Source organism: Ambystoma mexicanum, chromosome 13 (assembly GCF_040938575.1).
Source record: "Ambystoma mexicanum isolate Mex_15411 chromosome 13, UKY_AmexF1_1, whole genome shotgun sequence".
In the NCBI taxonomy this organism is placed as follows: domain Eukaryota; kingdom Metazoa; phylum Chordata; class Amphibia; order Caudata; family Ambystomatidae; genus Ambystoma; species Ambystoma mexicanum.
In genome coordinates this window covers 731,019,998-731,042,258 of record NC_090938.1, presented here as the reverse complement: position 1 = coordinate 731,042,258, position 22,261 = coordinate 731,019,998, and the positions used below count along the sequence as shown (strand labels likewise).

Here is a 22,261-nt window from a genome sequence, read left to right as displayed (position 1 = left end):
AAAGCACGTTGGTGAGATTTACCAAGAATTAAGTGAAAGAACAAACATCCACAGGCACACAATCTCGATCCTCAAACTGTAAACGCCAGTCAGTTGGTGAACACTTCACACAGGATAGGCTGCAAGTGATGACACTGAAAGGTGGCCTCTGGAATGCCACACAAACAAGAACCTGGGAGCTCAAGTACTTGTAGTATTGTATCTGTATTTGTGTTTTATGAAACGTGAACCTAGCTTGAGAGCAACAGAGCAAGGTACTAGAGCTCAAGGAACAGGAAAGACATTTACAATGGGTCTGAAGCAGAGGTAGAACCTGGGACAGGCAGTCTTGCCTTGCAATTCCCTGAAGAGCAGGGTTTTCACTTCTTTCCAGAACTGCAGAAGTGTTGGAGTGGTCCTGATTACCACTGCAATGGTGCTCCAGTACATGAGGAGACTGCTTCCTGTCTGTTTCCATGTGGGGTAGTTTAGTTTCCATCCTAGCAATGGCATGGCCCCTAGAGGAGCGTATACCGGAAAGGTAGGTGGGCATTTGGGTGGTGGTGGCATTGTAGATGATAAAGGAACTTTGAAAAGGATCCTGTGACACAGAGGGAGTCACTAAAGGTTACGCATGATGGGGAGGATGTGGTTGATTTTTTTTAACGGTTGATAAAGCAGGGTGCGGCTTGGTACACTGGTTTGAGGGGAGCCAGGTGTATCCAGGGAGCTTGGCAAGATGAGCAGTATCCCCCGCCAATGTGCAATCACAAGAGCCTGTACCATGGTCCAGAATTCCTGGGGAGGGTGGGGATTAATTTGGTGAGCAGTGTAATCTGGTAGCGCATGCTTTGCGCTTCCTTGAAATCTGCCACTGAAAGGTGTTGCTATTGTCCACGATTAACCCACGGGATTCAGTGGACTGAGCAAGTTGGAGGGGGTGGGGGTGGGCCTGGGGGTCAATCTGCTCTTGTGCATCTCCTTCAGTCATCCTTGGAGGGGTGGCTGAGTAGCACACATTCTATTTTGCTCAGTTTGACGTTTAGATATGCGCTTGTCATCCACGTTTGAATGGTGGCAAGGAATTTCTGGAGACGAGTGTTGTCGTAGGAGCAGTTTACTTTAAGGTACGACTGGGTGGCATCGGTGTACTGGTGTGACTTGATGTCTGGGTCTTCAAGGAGTGAACCCAGCAGTTCAATGTAGGGATGTCTAGATTAAAGATCACTGGGGCGAGGATTGAACCTTGTAGCACTTTGTAGGTAATTGACATTAAGGTCATCTAATTGTTTTGACTTCATTTTCTGCCCTAACAACTGTCCCCTGATGAAGACGTTCAAAGCGTAAATCCTTACGTTGAAACCGGTCGGTGATGTCTTTATGTAACCTGAAGATGGATGTTTGAATAGGGTTACCATCTCCCCTTGGTTGACTTTATATTGTTTTATTCAAACAAACCAATGTATTTGTAATTGTCGCTTTTTGCGTTCTCAGTTTTGTGTTTTCATATATGTGTTTGTGTTATAAGAGGAAGTATTGAATTGTGGTTGAACTATTTGTGGCTCGCCACTTGAGTCTCTATGTTGTGTGCTTGTTCATTTGTTTTCTAAATAATTCCATGTTTTTTACAAAAATCATTTTCTATTGGGTAGATTATGAAATAGGCTGCATTAAAAACTGTTATGAATGCCTTTTTAATTTCAAGAAATGATTATTCCAGACCCCTTTTTTCAGTGCATTCCTATGAATAGATGCCAACATGTGTCTGTTCTTATCCCAAATGTATTGCCCTGTAAATAAGGGGGCATCTAACACCCATGCATACTTTTTCCTGCAACCAATGGAGTTTAAAGTCAAATCTTATCCCTTCCTTTTTTTCTGTATAAAAGATATGTCCAGCATTGTCTTTTTCTGTTGCTCTATTCATTGTGTGACAACCACCTGATGAAGAAGTCCATGGGACCTAGAAAGCTCATCCATTTTACAATGTCATCATGTTTTCAGCTGGTGCAAGAAAAGGTATCCAAACTTGGATTAGAAGTACTTGCGAGCTTATCTGATAGGGCAGGCATATCCTAGTCAGGTTGTGAAGGATGCAGAAAGGTATTTCCCCATTATTTTCATTTTATTTGTATGTTGTACTGTAGAACAAACACAACCAGCATGATCAAAGCACTCTACGAGTTTACAAAGTAATCTTAAAAAAACAACGCAACATTAGGAAGGGGAAAGGGGAAGGACAATGCAAATGATGGACACCTAGTAATCATATCATTCACCAGGAGTCAAGTACTAAAAAAAAAAAAAGTGGGGGCTCATTAACATACCAATGAATATGGTGTCACCAGAAATTAGCATATCAAGGAGCCCTCTGAAAAACGTGGGGGGACTGCTGAAAAAAGTGGGGGGACTCCGTCCACCCGCTTGTACCCTCGACTTCAGCCATGCCGTTCAAGCATATTCACAAAAAATGAGCAAATGCATTTACCATAGCACATTTCTTAAGTTATCCGCACCTCTGACCTACACCTGAGCAATCCTGGTGCAAGTGTGGGAAGCGCACTCACTGGGGTAGTTTGGCAGTATGTGTGCAGAAAGTGATAGCAGACACAGGAAAATGTATGTTATGTATTTTCAGTCAATAAAGAGATTTAATGCTTGCAGAAAGTGATAGCAGTCACAGGAATCTTCAGCTAGTAAGAAAAGGAATTTAACACCTGCACAATGTGCAAGCACAGATATGTGGTTTACGCACTGCATACATTAAACACAAGCGTCCACATTTTCAGGAATGAGCATGCTTTGTTTGTGAATATGGTCAGTTGCAAGCACATTTTTTATTTCGTTTGCTAAAGAGTTACTATTTTACAAGCAAACCAGACATTTAAAGACAACCTTTCCTAAATATATATCGGCATTTAAACAACAACGCCAACTATTTCAAATTTTCGAAATAACATCTTAGCCAAATGTATGTTTTAATATGTTTACAACTCAATTGACCCTTCAAAATGTCTTGACTGAAACGCTACCTTTTATAAATAGCTTCCGAAACTATTTAAACCAGTTGATTTGTTATGTCAGGTTATGTCGACTTATACCGTACACCGCACAGGGGCAGGCGCTATTTGTTCAAAAATATAAGAATGTCAGCCTTTTTACAATCCTACGCACCATTCATACATGTTGGCAAGCGATTTACACTTATTACAAAATGTATTTAGGAGATGTGTTCTTTTTTTAAAGTGGTGTATTTGTTACCCGTTATGATTTACTTTTATAACTATTTTTGCCAAAAGTCTTCCTGTTGGATAGGACGTTTCCATTATAAATCCTCTTTAGACCGACAGGGTGGATATAGTCCACATTTGGGCAGGAATTTCATACATGTTTAATAGGACTATTTGGAGAAAAAAAAGTCCACGTTGAAATGATGTTCTAGGCAATAAAAAAGGCAACTTTCTGTTTGTAAATGCAACTGCTCAGATTTGGGTTCAGTTTAAAATCTCTCATCAACCACTAATATTTCCACCACCTCCTAGTGCAAAGCAGGGATCGCTCGGTGACGCTTCCGGTTGCTTTGTGTTGCTACAGATGATATGTCCACCAGAAGCAACCTAGATACAAAAATCAAGACTCAAGTCAAAGGTGGGGTGAGATAGCCTCTGTTGAGGAGTTTACAGGAAAGTCTCCTTCAGTCAACAGTTGCCACCTACATAGTTACAGGTCACACTAATGAAAACCCAGAGCGAGGGAGGCGCGACTCGGTCGCATCGCTTTCCTAGATTCACTGTTAGAGTTTACCAGGAAGCCTTTCCTCATAGCATCATCCTAGTGCGGTCACATATTATTTTCCAAAGTCCCTCTGCTCACTCTTCGAGCATGAGGAGAACTTGCCCTAAATATTATTAGCAGCTATTTTTCATGTAGGGAAAATAAGAATTCTGGAAGTTCCCCCGTGTTTTCAAAACCTAAATTCCAAGTTTGCTTCCGGTTCAACAAATGTATGCATGTATGCAGTGTCCAACATTTCATTTGGAAGTCTTGTAGTCTTTCATCCCATCCATACAATCCAATAAACAAGATTTACATTGTTCAAAGACTTTCATCATATTTTCCCTAAAGAGGAGTTAAATTTCCCAAAAAATCATTGCTTCTACTCTTTAAAAGAAGCCACATCTAAATGCTGAGGAGGTAACGAGTTCCAACGATAATGTATCAGAATTATTAGAGGCTTGGCCTAGTGGACCGAGGGAGTTGATGTGGAATGGCTTGGGTGTGCAATGGGTCTATCCAGACCGCTGGCTTTGTAGCTTAGATCTGGGGCGACATCCTTGATGAAAGACTGGAGGAGGAGCTGGGTAGAGTGAGGAAGACTATCACAGGGGAGGTTTCTTTATTTCTACACTGATCGTTATCTTGATTTCTTGTCAATAGAATATGAAGCGGCTCGTTCCCAAGAGGGATTCTCTGATCCGTGACGTCATCAGGGTAGACATCACAGGCGCTGATGGCCCTTTTCAGTTCTTTCTGCACAGAAGGGGATGGTCTTATTTAAAAATGTAGGAAAACTGTGATTGGGTTTGGGTGAGGGTCTTTTATGAAGGATCTCATCCTAAAGTTGTATTTAGGCAATAATGGAGGGGCGTGCCGGCTGCCGTGGCTGCATGCCACGTTAACAGGCCCCAGTGTAGCAAGGGCCTTTAACGCAGACTACGGGCAGTTACTGCCTGATATAGTCCACCATGTACGGCTTTATTGCCATTATCACCCTAGCATAACATCCAGGATGCACATGGTTAATTTCTGTTGAAGGAAAGCTTAGCAGGGGCAACATGAGGTTTTTCCACAATAAGAACATTACAAACCAAGATGGCCACCAGGAAAATTGGGAAAGCAGCAATCAGAAGAGTTCCTTTCCTATTTTCCTGGCACTGGTGGCGGCTGAAAGGAGAAGGGACCTCAGGTAAGTGCCACATTGTGCTTTTCCATTCATTTAAGGGGCAGCAGAGGTGGGTGGGGAGCAGGATATCCACGCTGAGCAGACAACAGCGAGCTTGGAACCTGGGTCTCTATCATTGAATTCAGCCTGGGTCCTTAGCAACGTGCTTGGCTACTCACCTGCAGTTGGCAGCTAATATATCATAAAAATACATCAAAATAGGCAGAGAATCATAACTGAGATTATAGGCAATTAGACATGTGTAAAGCCGTTTCCATAGCAACCTGACTCCGCCCAACGGTTGTGATCCAGCCAGAGGTGCTAGACACATGTCGTGCTTTGACAGCCTTCAATCAAACTGTGTGGTGTTTGTATTCAGTCTTCCTGAGCCTAGCGAGGGTGCCATAGCTGTATCCCCAGATGAACCGCACAACTCTATGTCCATCAAGAACCACACCAAACTGTGGGGGAGGTAGCCAAAATGGGTGCATGAAGTACATCTGCTTCCTGTGTCAACCTGCAGGTGCTGATGCCCCCCGAGACCTGACCGCCAGTAGAGTGACCCCCAGAAGTGCTGTGCTGTCCTGGACACCACCACAGGCGGTGCCGACGGGCTACATTCTGACCTACGAGGCGCCCTCCGGAGAAATAAAGGTATGTATTGAGCTTGGATTGGTGGAGGCCGGATTCATAACTTGGCATGTGCATCGCGCCATAGAAGAGGTGCTCATCCATCCATCCATCCATTCCAGCAGCTCTCGGTGTGGGCACCTGGTGACCCGCCCACCTGTCCAATAAACTGCGCATCAGCATGTATCCTCCTTCCAGCCACCCAACCCTGCTCCCCTCCACCGAGCCGCTCTCTTACCTTCCCCTCCTGCTGTCCTTCTGATCCCATGCTCTTTCTCATCCCCCTGTTCCTCCCATACTCTTTTCACCTAATTTCTGTCATCCTTCACCTTGTTCCATTCATCAGTACTGGAAATAGACAAACTTTACTGGGGGATCTCTCCCCTGCCACCACCACTCTCCCCCACCCGCCACCGGGCACTCCCACTCCCTTCCGCGTGCGGTGGGGGGATTGTCAGGAGGGGGCAGATTGTCAGTGGTGTGGGTGGGACTGAGGGGCGGAGCTCAGTGCTGAATGATTTGTGTGCCCTGAATATAGGATGCTGACGGCTTTACATAAAAACAAAGTGCATTTTGGGAACATAAGAATGACCACCAATTTATTAAACAGGTCTGTACTAGAAATTCAAACGTCCATCCCTCTGTGCATGCAATGCACACTGGGTATGGTGCTCATTTACTCTGTTGGAATAGTCACCCTGACTGTAAAATGTGTGCAAAACATGAGACATAAATACAGTTTTGGATCATTTCAGTTTGGGCTATTGCACAAAGGGCATCTTTTAGATGCAGTCTGGGAAAACATGTGCTGCTCAGCAGTCAAGAGCAGAGAGCTTCCTCAACTTGAGGGGGTTGGGCCTCGTGTCTACAAGGAATGGTGTTCAGGCAAGACAGTTACTGCAGCAGTGCAGCTCTGTCTTTTTCTGGCCAAATTCCTCCCCTGCTCCCAATCCTCTGATTTCCCTGCACCACTGATTCTCCAATCTCTCTGTCCTTCTTATTGTTCAGTCTCTTCCACCCTTGAACTCTCCTGTCCATCTTTTCCTCATATTTGTCTGTTGCTTCCAACTCTCTGGCCCTCCCATTCCTCTCTTCCTGCCACCCTCTTATCCATTTCACCAGCTCCCATCCCCTGCATCCTGCTTTCTGCCTCTAATCTCATTCGGCTTCCCCTCGTTCCTGGGTTTATCTCTCCCAAATTCCCTTAATGTTTCCCCTTCTATATTAGGTCCCATTCCACTCACATTCGTTCCCTTTCCTCGCGTTTGACACTCAGTTGTTCCCTTCGCATCTCCTCCTTCCTCTTACCTTCCAATAGTTTGATTTCCTCTATTCAACTTTCTCTGAGTATTTCAATTTTGTTCTTTCTCTATTTCCTTCAATCCCCTTATTTAGTACTCTCCTTCTCCTTGCAATTTCAATCCTTCTGCTTTTCTCCCCTTGTCTATTTATTTGGGTGCAAGACACATCCCATTCCGTTTTGTTTGTCAATGTTTTAGGAGATCCAGCTTGGAGCATCTGCAAACACTTACCAACTCAGTGAACTTATCCCATTGAGCCAATACCGAGCGCGTGTGCAAGCCGTGCGGGGAAGGGCCATAACAGCTCCAACCAGTACAGTGTTTACCACAGGTGAGGAAACTAAGCTTCTTTGCGCTCTCAGCACCAACCAATGACTTTACTGAGATCTAGTGAGCACAAGCCCCAGCCCCAGCCAATAGCACGCTTTACAGGGAAGGCCCCCACCCGCTGCGTAGCTTTCACTTGTGGTGTACGCTACTAGTCTGCCTCCTGTAACCACCCTTATGTACGCTGTGTAGCTTTCCCTTGTGTTGTATAGTAATGCATCATGTAACCACCCCTATGTAACCATCCTTACACTGTAAGGTGTTACGCTCACTGTAACCCTGGGCAAAGTATTGTCCATGTAACTAAGACACTTCCTTGCAACAGCGCCTCGATGCCTCTGGGCTGCTAGTGCGCTTTATAAATTTAAATAAAAATAAAATAAATAAAGACACCTACCAACAATACAGAAATTGGCCATACCACCCAGCACCCTCCAATAACAACACGTTGATCTGATGAGCACTACCTCCAACTAATGACAATAGTGGGTGGGCGTCACCTAACAATACACATATCCCCAGAGCGCCAGCATCTACCAATAACAATACAGAGATCCCCTGGCCACCAAGTAGCAACCAATGACAGAGATCCCCACACCAACCTGTTTTGGAAGAGCGACCATAGCCATCTGGTTGGCTGGTAGTGAGGTTGCACATTAGTGATGTAGCCTGGGATTGGGCCATAGAAAGCTGTATGAATAAACGAAAATGTGTTGAAGTCTGTGTTGCTTGGTTTGGAAACATTGGGCCTCATTACACGGTAGGCGGTAAGGATTTACCGGTACCGGTAAGATTTACCGGTACCGGTAAATCCTTACCGCCTTACTACGAGGTCCATTTGCGGGTTGGGGAATTTAACGCCTGCTTTTTGCAGGTGTTAAAAATCCAACCCGCAAAGGGACCTTGGTGCTAATTACGGTACCGCAATTTGCGGTACCGTAATTAGCGCCTTCCCCATTCCCATTATGCCCTATGGGGCAAAAATGGGAATGGGGAAGGGCAATGGAGGAAGGAGGAATTACCGCCTTCCCAACCTTGGAATAGGGTGGTAATTCCCCTTTCCTCCAAGGCGGTACCGGTAAATTACCGGCATGAACCATGGCGCTAATAGCGCCATGGTTTACCGCCTACCTTGTAATGAGGCCCATCGTAATGTTTGTGTTCAACCAAAGAAGGGGCGGTGGAACGAATTTGAACCTTCTGAAGATTATGCAACATTTTGACAGGCAGCCAGCGTAGATCCTTTGAAGTAATAGAACTGGACATGACAAGTGCAATGCCGATTGCCATCCTCTGAGACACCAGGGTGAAGGGTTGCACCGCACCCGGCAGTTTCTAATGGAAGAAATCTGATTTAGTGACTACATCTATATCAAAAGTGACTCCCAAGTTGTGAGTGGCAAAGGAGGACACAAAGAAGGTGGGCACTGGAAGGGAAGTGGTTGAGGGTTCACGGGATCTGGTCAAAAGATCTCTGACAATACAGAGCAAACATCAACCAACAGTACAGAGATCACCAGAGCAACCAACGCCATAACACTGCAGATAATTCCTAAGCTCTACCCCCAGATCTGCTCACTTTGATTGTGCCCTTTTTTGCCTTGGGTAAGGGCTGGGGCACATGGGTGTTGTGCCAAAAGCATTGTGTTTGTTAGCGTTGACAGTAGTGCTGCACCTGGGACCTACATCATAGCAGACATTTCCTGAGTGTAATTTGTTGACTTGTGCAGCCACTATAATGAATCTTGAAAGTCCACTTTGCAGTTCTGTAGATATGGCAGGGGTTTCAGTGATCATTTTTGGCAAGACCCCAAAAGGTTTCTTAAATTGTGGGGCTATAACACAGGGCCCGCCTGTGAAAGCATAATGTTTTTCACCTCATTTTCACCTACTAAACTTGGTAATCATGATCTCAGTGGCAACATGGGCCACTGACCTCAAAGTTCCAGCACCCTTACAACATAGGATTACAGAGGAATATCACCAAACCTCCTGTAAAAGCAAGTTGCAGTCTTAGTTAAATGTGTTAATTCCTTTCCTTCCTCAAAGTTTGCCATGTGGCTTTAGGTTGCCTGCGTCACGCATGATGATAGCTTCTTCCCTCTCATAGACCTGTTCTCGTTGGAGCCCAGGTTTATGACAGCCACATCACAAAGGCATGCACCAGCTCTTCACAAGGCCTGCGGCACCTCAGTGCAAAGTTACTCCTGCACACCCCCTTACTCTTCCTTGCTGGCCCCCTCATTCTCCTGAAAGGAATTACTGAAGTGAAGGAGAGCGCTCACTCCTCATTTTGGCTAGACAGCAACTGTCACTTGAGACTACAGGTACCTCTGAATGACTGTCACCTCTGGGTCTTACTTCCACACTAGGCTTTGTTGTTTTAAGGAAGCGGTATGCCCTTGCATTTTCTGAAGCCATGCGTTCACCACACTTGGAACAGTGGAGAACAGTGTTCACATGAAGATTTGCCTAAAGCACCCAGGAGGACAAGCCTTCTGGGGAAATCTCAATTTCAGCCACTATGAAATAGGACTATGGAGAGGCTCACTATGAAAGCAGAATGCGAGGATCTCTCGAAGGTACAAGAGAACAAAGGCAGAGCCCCACACGACGCCACAGAGTAAGAGACTCTGACAGCAAAAGGCTGGATCAGATACTAAGGATTGGTGCAGGACACAAAGCTACAGTGCAATACAAGGGGACATAGCAGGAGCAACATCTCAACAGAGTAGTCAGAAGTGTTTTGACACATTGGTCAATTTCCTAACACCTCTTTTATACTGGTGCAGGCACGAGCTGCACCAAACCCAGGTGAATCAAAAGCCCCTGGACAACACCTTGGCTAGGTCAAAAGGCATGGCGAAAAAAGAACATAAATGAGATCCACCATCTTGGAATAGATTGGGAAGCCATACACAGCCTTAGTCTAGTTGGGGCAGACACAGAACACAGATGACCAGAGGATGCTGCTTTCAATATCACACATGCACAATTAGAAAACACGTACCTTTTTCTTCCCTTGCAGGGCAGGTACTTGTGAAGTGTAATTCACAAGCCAAACCACACGCGGATCCCACTGTGAAACAAACACGGGAAGGTGAGGCGTGTGATCCGGCAAAAGCCACGAAAGGTCAAAGCCCCTTTTGGGGAAATCCTTGTGGTTTTCAACGAAATTAAAACAACAGTCTCCAAATGGAAGTTCCTGGAAGCTGCTGTCACTTCGGAGGCAAGATGAGGATCACTTCTGATTACTGGGGTGTTGTAGCAAAGCGTAAGACAGAACGGAGGAATTTTCAGGTAGAAAGGAACTGCCAGGTAACAAACGGTAGGTTGTAAGTATTGAAGCAGAGCCAACAGAAGCAAGTGAAAGGTAGAATCAAGAAAGCAGAGGAAACTCATAAGGCTGAAAGTCAGATGACTACTGGAAAGAAAGTAAGAGATTCAGAAACAGAATAGAGTGTCAATGATAGACTCACCAAGTCGTTGCGATGCACAGAGCTTTGTTCCTGAGTGCATTTGCACAATCTTCCGGGTCGGCTCTTAGCACGTCAATACGAATGTAATAACGTGGTGAAGGCAACTCATGGAAAAAGATGGTGGCCATCTTTGTGTGGGATAAAATGTATGAGCAATGGATTACACAGCTTACAATGTTACCATAACGACCAGCGTGGTTTACGCTGGTGCATGACAGTATGCCCCCTTCATGATGGCGATGGACCTGATTTCCAGGGATGTAAGGAATGAATCGGTGAACGAGCACTGGAGCATGGACATCAGAAAAAGATTCCCAAGACCGTCACAAGGTCCATATCCTTTCCAGTCCACAAGGTACTGGAGTTTCCCATAGTGGTAACATGAGTCACAGATGTGCGATACCTCAAATTCCAGTCCTTCTGTTGTCATAACTGGAGGAGGTGGTGGATTTCCTCGATGCATGAATCGATCTGTGACATGCAGTTTTAGCTGGGGTATATGAAACACAGGGTGAGGACGTTTTCATGAGACAGGAAGTAGCAATTTAAATACTACAGTGTTTATGCGTTCTAGAATTTGGAAAGGACCAAAGTATTTTGATGACAATTTGGATGGAACCAGACATCATGGAAGATAACAGGAAAATAACCAAACCAAATCGCTGATGTTCAAATGTGTCATGTTATGTTATGTCCTTTGAGTGTTTATCAGCATATTTCTTGTCATTGATCTGTGCTTCCTTAAGACTGTCAACTGCTTGTCTATGCCCCTCTTGGATCTCGATGATATGATCATGGATGGAGGTAAGTGGTACTTCCATGGAGGTAGCAGTAGGGAACACCTGGGGATGGAAACCATAAGAGCATTAGAACAGACTTGTTTATAGAGAGGAATGGAGAGTGTTGTTGTAAGCAAAGTCTGCTAAAGGTAAGCAATTGTACCCGTTATCTCGGGAGGCAGATATAAAGCGTTGTAGATATTGCCTGAGTGTTTGATTTAGTCTTTCTGTTATTCCATTTGTTTGAGGATGATACCCGGAGGTCGGAGCACATTGAATGCCTAGTAACTTGCACAATTGATTCCAGTAGCATGAGATAAGCTGAGGTCCTCTGTCTGAAACAATTACAGATGAAAGACCATGTTAACGAAATATGGCATCCAGAAACACTTTGGGCATTGCTGCTGAAGAGGGTTCTCGAGAAAGGGGGCGGAAATTAGCCATTTTGATGAGACTATCAATGGTTACCACTATTGCAGTACATTCATTGGAAGGAGGTAGTTCGACAATGAAATCGGTTAATTTGCCATGGTCCCTTGGGTATTTCAGGTTGATGAAGCTGATCCAGAGGTTTGTAATGGGAAGGTTTGGTTTGGAGACAGATGCCACAAGCTTTAACATAGTCAATGACATCTTTGGATATGTTTGGCCACCAAAAATGTCCTGCAATGGTACTATCATGGCACATAAGTAGTACCTCTTCTCTGAGCTTAACAGAGGTTATGTACAGGCTGTTATCATGAAAGTAAAAATCTTGATGTTTTGTTAGTTCCTTCTGTAGAAGTAAGGATTTGATTTCTAATGTTTCTTCTAATCCAAGAGCCAGTCTGACCCTTTGCAAGAAGTCTGTTATGATAGAGTTAAAAATAGCAGTAGGAGATTGGAGGGATAACGGAAGGGTCCTGAGCTTGCAAGGGATGCACCATGGCCCCAAAGGAGTGCTGCGAGATGGGTCTTTATGCACGGCAGCTACCCAACAAACAGTTTCGGTCCTTTTATGATTTACCCTTGACGCTGAACAGGGCAGGTGGCAGTCAGGCTGCAGGCTGGATCCTCTGGGGATGGACGGTCAGCGTGAAGGGCAAAACAAAGAGAAGCTAGATCACTTGAGGCTGGCAGGTAAAATGCAAGTGGCAACGTTTTGGTGCAGTGCTGGCTGCTGTCAGTGCTGTGCTGAAATTGGGTCATTTGTAAGCGCTATTTATGCTGGAATAGTGGTGCCTGTATCAAAGTGAATCAGAGAGTGTTATGTTATGGCAAAGATGACACATGCACACATGCAGAGAAGCAAAGCTGCCTACAATGCACACCAACTACCCACACCCCACTGCACCTCCCCTCCCATCAGAATGCAGGCACGAAACCATTAAGTGACTAATGGCCCATCATTAGCAGTTTTGTGCGCTCCATTCTGATTGGGGGGGCTGGCCTTAGCTGCAGGGGCAACTGAACTGTTTCTATTGTCGTGCTTATGAGGAAACAATAAGCAGCCAATTAACACTATAAGCGGATAAAACCCACACAAGCGACCTAAAAAATAAATAAGCGACTTTGGTCAAAAACAAACCCAAAGTCGCTTATTATAAGCCGACATGGCAACACTGCTTGGCACATCAATACGAACGTAATGACGTGGTGAAGGTAACTCGTGGAAAAAGTCAGCGGCCATCTTTGTGTGGTATGAAATGTATGCGTAATGGATTATGCAGCTTCCAACGTTGCCATAACGACCATTGTTCATACGCTTGTGCGTGACACAATGCTTGGCTTTGCAAATAATTGCTCCCGTCCAAGTTGTCTATCTAAGCACCTACCCTTTGCCCAGGGCTAGCGCCTGCTGAGTAAACCTTCACTAAAAAAGACTGCACCCCAAATACGGAGCGGAAGAGACCAAATGTGTGTGTTGGGGACCTGGAAGCTTACTATTAACATACGTCTTTGTCATCAAGGGCTGTCCCCAGGTTTATCTGATGTGGTGAAGCCCAATTAAAAAAAAACACTTTTACCAAATCGCACTCATGTGATGAGAGGTCCCAGATGTATTCCCAATTGTGATTGTCTTTCATGCACCACCCAGCAATTCTGGTAAAATTAAAGGCTTGCACATGGCATGCACTATCTTAAGGTGAGCCAACGGGTAATTGAAGGGGACCCTTATGAATGGTGTAGGAGTGTGTGTTGTTCCGTAGCTGTGTATCAATGGCCATGCCTCTGATTGTCTGTAGCGGGACTTTGTTTTGGGAATTTGAAAGGAGATGGACGGAGGGTTTTGGATGAATTATAACTACTGGCATTGTCATGTGCAAGCCTCCAAACCAGTTCTCATACTGCCATGCAATTACTGACGTGGAAATGCCATATGCAAATCAGGTTCGGTGTCACCTCAAAAAGGGTAAGCCCTGCAGAGCTTCTAGGTCAATGAACAAGACCATAAACCACTCCAGACATGTTTCGGCCTCATTGGGCTTCGTCAGTGACGTGTAGCTTTGGTCTGTAGACACAGCAGCCTTAAGACCCGGCTCTGGGTATACCTGTAAAACTACAGAGTTATGGATGGTAGGATTTTTATTGTGGTTTTGAAAGTAGAACCTTCACATTGCGCTGCTGCCCCAAAACAGGTTTGAGGGCAACGAATGTGCTTGAGTTAGGCACTCTGTGCATGTCTCTGAAGCAGCCTGCATTACATTGTCCCGGGAGGATAGCTCAGCGGCAACGTGCTCACCTTGGAAGCAAGACGACACGAAGCAGCACAGGGTCCACGCTTAGAAAGCTCTGGGTATTTAAGCGTGTTATAAATACGCAACTAAGACAAAAAAAACTCCTGTAACAGCGCCTCGATGCCCCTGGGCTGTGTGAGCACTTTAAAAACGCAAAAAATAAAATGAGCACATGATAAAAAGGCCAATTAATATTGAATGCAAAGTAAGTATTCCCCTTACTCTACACAGGGCTGGGCGCTTCCCTTCAGTGGCTAGCCAGTCGCAAGGAAGAGTGTGAGCACTGAAAACACGCTCTTTTCTAATCCAAGCAGCACTGCACATCTCACAATGAAATACTAGCACCGCATTCATTGTCAGGACAGGTCTGCCTTTAGTGTCAAGCTTTTCATGGCTTGCAACCTCCAGACAGTCACTACTGCTGCCCTTTCTCTGGACAGCCATCCAGCCTCTTGCAAACTAGAGGGATGATGTTGGCTTTGACATGTCTTTCCCGTTAACATGTTTGAGGGCTAGGCTAATTTCGAGACTGTTAGGACTCGAGGCTAGCTAGCCTTTTGGTTGTAGCCACTGAGCTTCTATCCAGGGCTACAACCAAAAAACCCGGGGCTATAGCCAGGGGCGTTGCTAGGGGGGGGGGCTAAGGGGGCTGTAGCCCCTGATCTTTTGGTTGTAGCCCCGGGTAGAATCTCAGGAGCTACAGCCAAAAGACTAGCTAGCCCCCAGGCCCAACAGTTTCGACATCAGCTTAGCCCCGGGTCTTTTCCAGACCTAGCAACTCCCCTGGCTATAGCCCCCCAAGCTCCCCTGGTGACGCCTGTGATTGGAAGCGACTGACTCTGATGGCACTGGCCATGTCTTCGGTAAGATGCAGACCACAAGCTATGGTGTAACGTCTGCAGCTAGTTTCTTATTTCTGAGAACAGAGGGACATAGGGGTCAATGAGCTGGAGGGGCCACGACAGCCAAAGAGAGAGTCCATGTGTCCGCGTGAGTGAGTGTGTGTGTATGTGTGGCGTTTCTTCTGTGCTTCCCATGTCCTGTGATACTAATGTGCCCGCATGGGTGCCCAGTGCCATGCTCTGCAGTAGATGTGGATAATGAAAGGAGAAGAGGCATGTTCAGTCCCTGGGCTCTTTGCATCCTTGCTTCCATCACTGCAGGAATACAGAGGAAATGGTTACCTTTTTGGTGCATGCAGCAGCATCCATGTCCTCTTCACAGACGCCATCTTGGTTTTTCAGATTTGATTGCACACTGCTGCTCCTACTACTATTATCAGGACAGCACTCATTGTAGGAGATGGGGGGGTGTTGGTGGGAGATGAGCCGCCATTGAGAACTGACCATATTTTCCTGTTGCAGCTCGTCTCAGGTATCCTTTCCCAAGGGACTGCGCTGAAGAGAGGCTGAACGGGGTCAGCCGCTCACAGGTCGTGACCATCTATTTGGATGGGGAGCGCAACCGACCAATCAAAGTCTTCTGTGACATGGAGACGGACGGAGGTGGCTGGATCGTAAGTACCTACACGCTGGTATAGACTTGGTAACCTGCAACTGAGACCTTTGTGACATGTCAACAGCATGGCAGGACCCCTGGGGTCATCATCACCAGGAGGGTTTGTTGAGGTGCATCCTCAGCAGGGAGTATCGGTGGGAGACATAAGCAGCTGAGGACAGAGAGGCAGGGTTCTTTGGTCCCATTTGCAGTGGGGGGAGGATCTTGTGATACAATTCATTCTTAATGTCATTTCATTTGAGTGGAAGGTAGGTGGAACAAGGTCTGTGAGCGTCAGGTCACCGGCGGGGCCACCCGGATAAACTTAGCTTTGATTCTGCATAGTAAAAGTGCAGCCAACTACTCTACATTTGCTAACTAGCTGGCCCCGTCAGAAGAGGAGCTCATGCCAGCACAGCCGAGAGGAAGCAGGGCGAAGCAGGAGTCACACAGCTCCACAGGGGTGACCAAGGCCACCTGCTCCTCACACTACCCCTAAATTGAGGAGTGATATGGTTTGGTGGTGTGCCTGTGGTCATTCTTGGAGGCCGGGCAGGGTATGTGGAGAGGGGTGGCCTTGGTGAGCCCTTGGACCTGCAGTGGAATTGGAGTGGTGCTACCAGTGCAGGGCGCGAGGCACCCAGGCAGGCGACAATCCCCCACGGAGCCTTGTGATCAGCCAGTCGTATATCCCCAAGCCTACAAGCCTGCCTTCATCAGTCCACAAAGCAGGACATTCTGGCACCATCCGCCTTTTTCCCCAATGCCAGGGGAACCAATTATCCTCTGTGAGTTGTGGTTGGATGACCCAAATTGAGCAGCCTTCAGAAACAAAACGATTGCAGTCCTAGAGAGGTATTATTTATTCACCTGCAAGCAGTGCAAGGGGGAAACAGTGGACAACTTTATTGCTGCTCCCCACTCATCTGCAAGTTTATGGCACTAGTTGAGAAATACCTTAAGAACCAGTTGATGTTACACACATCAAATTCCAGAGTACAACAGAGAGCAGTAAGGAAGCGCCTTAAACAATAGATTATATACCGCAGCAATAAAGATGCAACTACAACATTATAGTTTACCGCGGATCGCAAGCAGTAATCTATGAGTGTTTGCAAAGGACAGGAAGTGGCATCACGCGCTATGTACGCGTGACGTCACTTAAACATATTTAAACTGATTCAAAATGGCGACCGCAATTGCTGAGCCCCATTCATTGGGGTTTTGTGGAATGCATTGTCATAACCAAGAAATGAACAGACCACTCAAAGCCATTTCAAAGTTCACTGTCAATTTTATTTTGGTACCACGAAGGAGGGATTAGGTTTTGACTGAGGCCACAGGCTGTAGTTAGCCTTAGCACAATCAACTCTGTGGGCCTCCTGAGGACCGTCGTCCTCACTCCTTCCTTCTGTCCCCTTTTTTCCAGGTACCCACACCTGGCACCCTTTAGATGGGCATCAGGAAATATGCATCTGGCTGGGTACCAGATTACTTTCAGCTTCTCCCTCCTATTTGGACTCAGAATACTTGTCTCTCAACCAGGGCTTGGCTATGGCTCTTAGTTCCAAATCAGGCCTTTAATCTGACCCCTCCTCCGCCACTCCAGGAACCTCCCGGAGGCAAAGGTTCTAAAGGACTGTACTCCTCTCATTCTCTTCCTCCTCTAATACTCTCCTCGCCCATCTCTCCTTCCTTTCACCTGCTCTTGTAATTTACCTCATTTCCTTTCCTCCTCCTTTCCACTCGCCATCCTTCTCCTTTACTTGCCACCTCTCCCGCTTCTTCTGTCCAACCTCGTCTCTCCATCCTCTCTCCTCTTCACCTCTCTCCCTCTCTCCTCTCCACCGCCTTGCTGCTCCGCTCACTCTACTCTGCACTCATCTCTCCTCCACCCCCTGACTCCTATCTGATGTATACACAGACACCGCTTGGGGCGTGTAAAGAAGCTTTAATTACATTTATTCAGTACCGGCGCCCCGCGCTGCGACCGCCTCCAACCAAGGTTCCTTCTCTCTTTCGACTGCCAGCTTCATACATAAACATTCTTAGGACGACGCAGGCGGGGAGCCAACATTCTATACAGAATAAAGAATACTACACCACCCCCCCCCTTTCAATATTATACAATATTATATAACAACACATTTTCAAAACATTGTAAGATATCAACGTGAAAAGTATATATATAAATAACAATTCTAAATCCAGGAAGAGACACTAAAATAATACATGAATTAACTTTGCATGACATAATCCCTGGACCAACATGGCAATCTCCTTTCTCTTGAACTGCGCACAAATTTGCGTCCAGCAATATCATTGCTTTGTCTCATGTTTACTTCCGTATCTTGTCTGGCTAAATCCCTATTGACATTCTCCACACCATACTGAATATATTCATCTCCAAACAAATCAGTCACTCTTCCCTCTTTAACAAATCGCCTACCTCTCTCAGGTTCACCTTCCCACCTCCATTTACTGACCCTATCCAAATTCCATATCGCTCCACCAGTGACTCTAACAGCTCTCCTGAACACTTGTATGACCTTAACTGGACTACTATATTTAGAGTCACCCTTCCTCACATTGCGTCCAATCTTAATTCGCACATAATCTCCTGGTAAAATTCTCAACTTGGACTCTTCCAGAGACACTCTACTTTTATCCTGATGTTTACTCAAACTTTGTTTTTCACCATGTAAACCTCTCCTACAATTAACCCATTCTGGATTAAGCAAAGTATTGGGAGCTCTTCCCCTCATCAGTTCAAACAGAGAAACCTCCATTCCCCTCTTGACAGACATCCTACTACACCATACTCTCTCCTTGAGAACCTCATCAACCGGCAAATTATTACTCAAAGCCAACTCCACAGCTTCTACTATTACACCGTTGTGCCTCTCCACTAATCCATTAGTTTGAGGATGATATAAGGCTGAAAACCTCCATTCAATCCCCAATCTCTTGGCAAACTCTCATCTCTTTACATTTGAATTGAACTCCATTGTAACTCATTATTATTTTGGGAAATCCTTCCTTCCTGCAAATCTGCATTATGAACTTCATAATTTCATGACTATCTATTATACTACTGCTTTGACTTCAAGCCACCCTGAATAGTAGTCAACCAACACTATTAAAAATGTCTTCTCGCCAATCAACCTTACATATGCACCCACAATGTCAATCCTTACCATTTCCCACAGTGCTTCACCTTTACAGATATTGATAGGTTTCGACTTAACAATTCTGCAACTCTTATCACTGTTCTGACATGGCCAACAATTCCTAACCACTCTCTCTATCATCAGGTCCATACCTGGCCACCAGTATTCCAACCTCGCATTGTTCTTCATGCCCGTAATACCAGGATGACCTTGGTGTGCTTTTTCAATAAGTTCACCATACAACTTACGTGGGGGAATCAATTTGTCTCCCCTCACTAAAAATCCATCCTCTATTGACAATTCATCCCTTACCTCCATGAATCTAAAACATGCTTCACTAACTGACTTCCTTTCAGGCCATCCGGATTTTGTGTATTCACTAATTTGTTGTAGTTCATCATCTTTTCCCAGCTCCTCTATCCATGCATCCTTGGACGAAACCTCAAACACAACAGCTACCATATCATCATCCACCTCCACATCTGCCAGCTTACTTCTCAAAGGCATCCTTGATAGGAAATCAGCCACAACATTCCTTTCCCAGGCACATAGCTCACAAGAAAGTTATAATCCTGCAATTTAAGACTAAGTCTTGCCAATCTCGACGAGGCTTTGCACATTCCTTTGACCGTAAGGACTTCAATCAAAGGCTTATTGTCCGTTTGAATCACAAATTTTGTTCCCCACAAATATTTCCTGAAATAATTCACCGCCCAAGAACAAGCCAATAATTCTTTCTCAATTACCGAATATCTACTCTCTGTATCTGAAATGGCTCTTGAGGCATGACTTATTACTTTCTCATTGACATCTTCATCTATTTGTGATAAAACTGCCCCCAAACCATTCCCACTGGCATCCACAGTGATCTTAGTCATTTTACCAAACTCAAATCCTTCTCACTCCAAAGAATTACAAATTTCTGTTTTTATGCAGCTTACCGCCTTATCACAATCATCGCTCCATACAAACTTAACATCCTTTTTCAACAATTTTCTAAAGGGTTCTGTGACACTCACAAAATTCTTAACAAACCTGTTATAATACTCACATAACCCCAAAAATGATCTCAATTCATCTTTGTTCTTAGGATTAGGTGACTCCTTAATTGCTTCCATGGCATCTCTTTTAGGTTTGTACCCCTTGCCATTTACTGTCATGATGCCTACCCCCGGGCATCCAGACCAAGTCCATCAACCCCGGAAGCAGGCATCTTGTTACACAGGGAAAGCGCAGCAACCCCTGTTAGGGGCTATATGGGTACAGTCCTGGCGTCTATGGTGCCAGGCTCATATGGGGCATCAGTCCTGGCGCCATAGGCGCCAGGCTCATATGTTAAAACGTACCTGATGCAGACCATGCTGCAAGAGATCCAAGCCCATGTGAGGCTTGGAAGGGACTACTTTACCTAGGGACTATTTTGTTACTCGGGTGTGGTTGTGGAGGAATATTTACCTGGGACTACTTTGGAGGCTATTTAAACCATGCCCGAAAAGCAGCACACGCTTCGCGTTATTCTGCATCCTGCAGCGTAATGCTCACCGTGCCTGCAGTCAGCATCCAGCCTCTTGCCACGCCCGCCTCGAGGCCAGAGCGCCTAGAAAGAAGGGAAAGAAGAAGAGAAAGGTTAGAACAAGAACATTATTGGGTTTCTTACCTGATTCCAGTTTCATCGCACCTTTGAACCAGAAACAGACTTTTTTTTAAACAAGTTGCATCGCCAGCAGCAGCGCCGTGCCATACTCACTGTTCCTCGCAGCATCTCTACGATCCGGCGCAGTCTCCATCATTATGTTGCTGCATTCCAGCACCTAAGGGGGACAAGAAAACAACAAGGTGAGCCGAGGGAACAAACAAGGACAATCTCTAGCCACCATATACTTACCTGATTTTACCGCCGGAGGTATTATTCACCAGCATGCCAAATCTTCTTACGCCGCACCTGTAAGAAAAGAGAAAGCAGCAAGTTAAACCTTGGCATCATTTAACGGACAGTGTGGGATAACACAGACTCTTACCTGAACGCTTTCAGCTGCCACAAGACGATCTTCTTTTGGGTCTAAGCTGCAAGATAAACAAAGGAATTGGACAAGAGTGATTATTCAGACATTTTTGAACTCTTAAGAACTATATACTTACGGTCCTTCGCCAGGAGGTTTGTAGCCAAGATTTGTCTAGAACTCTTCCAATATCCTCAAGCCAGTGAAATAACTGGCCTTCAATGCGCCCCTGCGTTCCTCGCAGGATGGAGAGCTCATCATTCAAAACTATAAGGTGAGCTTTGTGAACGGGAATATCAGAGGTGATAAATGGGGACGCAGTGAGGGTCTATTACTCAAATCCACGGGAGGCTAATTCCCTTTCTCCGCCTTTAGGAGACTACTTCTACGGGTCAAGCAGACGAAGCTAGGTGGGCCAGTCCAGTCAGTCATCTCTGCACTACGCATCACGTTGGTGGAGACTGTGGCTGTCCAGTTCCGCTCGACACCCCTGTGGGAACCAGGTGAGCGTAACAGAACGCAAAGCCTTCCTACAAATCCTCACCCGGGTGTCATGGAGACCTCAGAAACTGACCAACCGGCCCAATTATTAGGGGAACTTAGGGCTGAAGTACATGCCGCTCGCCAAGAAACGAATACCCTCAGGAGATAGCTGATTGTTTCTAAGGAACGCACTGATGGTCTTGCTAGACAATTACTGCAAAACCAAGCTGGGCAAACACCATTACCTGGACTTGGAGGGGGGGGGGGGGGGGGGGGGGGAATTCAACTCCTGTTTCATCGAGTAATCCTGTGCAAGTGGTTCTTCCAGGGAGCATTCCTTTAGTCCTGCCGGAACGTTTTGCTGGGGACCCGAAAAAGTTTGCCGTGTTTATGAACCAATGCCGCTTGCACTTTTTATGCAGACCTGGAGCCTTTCCAAACAATCAAGCCAAAGTAGCCTTTGTATTATCATATCTCAGCGGCAGTGCAGCGGATTGGACAATTCCACTAGTCAATCAGGATGACCCTATTCTTGGGGATTTTCAGGGTTTTCAAATGAGCATGGAAAGACTATTTGCCCGGCACTCCCAAGGACAGGCCCTGGATAACAAACTTTTGTCCCTACAACAGGGTAACCAGGACCTTCTAACCTACATCGCAACCTTCAAAAGGTTGGTGGTGGAAACTGGATGACCCGAGGTAAAACGAATTACGTTATTTCATCGAGGACTTTGAGGAGAACTCAAAGATGTTTTGGCTCAAGCTGTGAACTCACCTCAAGACTGTGCTGAATATATAGACTTAGTGGTCCAGTTAGATCACAGACTTCAGAACAGAAAGGCTGACCGAGCCAAGTTCGAGAACCGGTGTTGGTTAAACCCAACGCTACCCCCAAAGGAGCAGATGCCTCAGAACCCATGCAAATCGGAGGGGTTAAAGGACCCTTGACTCAGAAGG

General features: G+C 45.8%; 1 protein-coding gene across 16 annotated transcripts in view; it reads left to right on the top strand.

Annotated features, from left to right (window-relative positions):
• The window catches only part of TNXB (tenascin XB), a 687,232-nt gene that overhangs the window by 650,690 nt on the left and 14,281 nt on the right, over positions 1 to 22,261 (top strand). For all 16 annotated transcript variants that reach the window (XM_069634959.1, XM_069634963.1, XM_069634962.1 and 13 more), the window contains 3 exons: positions 5,445 to 5,575; positions 7,051 to 7,183; positions 15,519 to 15,670. In XM_069634959.1, coding sequence (XP_069491060.1) covers positions 5,445 to 5,575; positions 7,051 to 7,183; positions 15,519 to 15,670 — 416 coding nt within the window. The remainder of the gene's footprint in view (positions 1 to 5,444; positions 5,576 to 7,050; positions 7,184 to 15,518; positions 15,671 to 22,261) is intronic.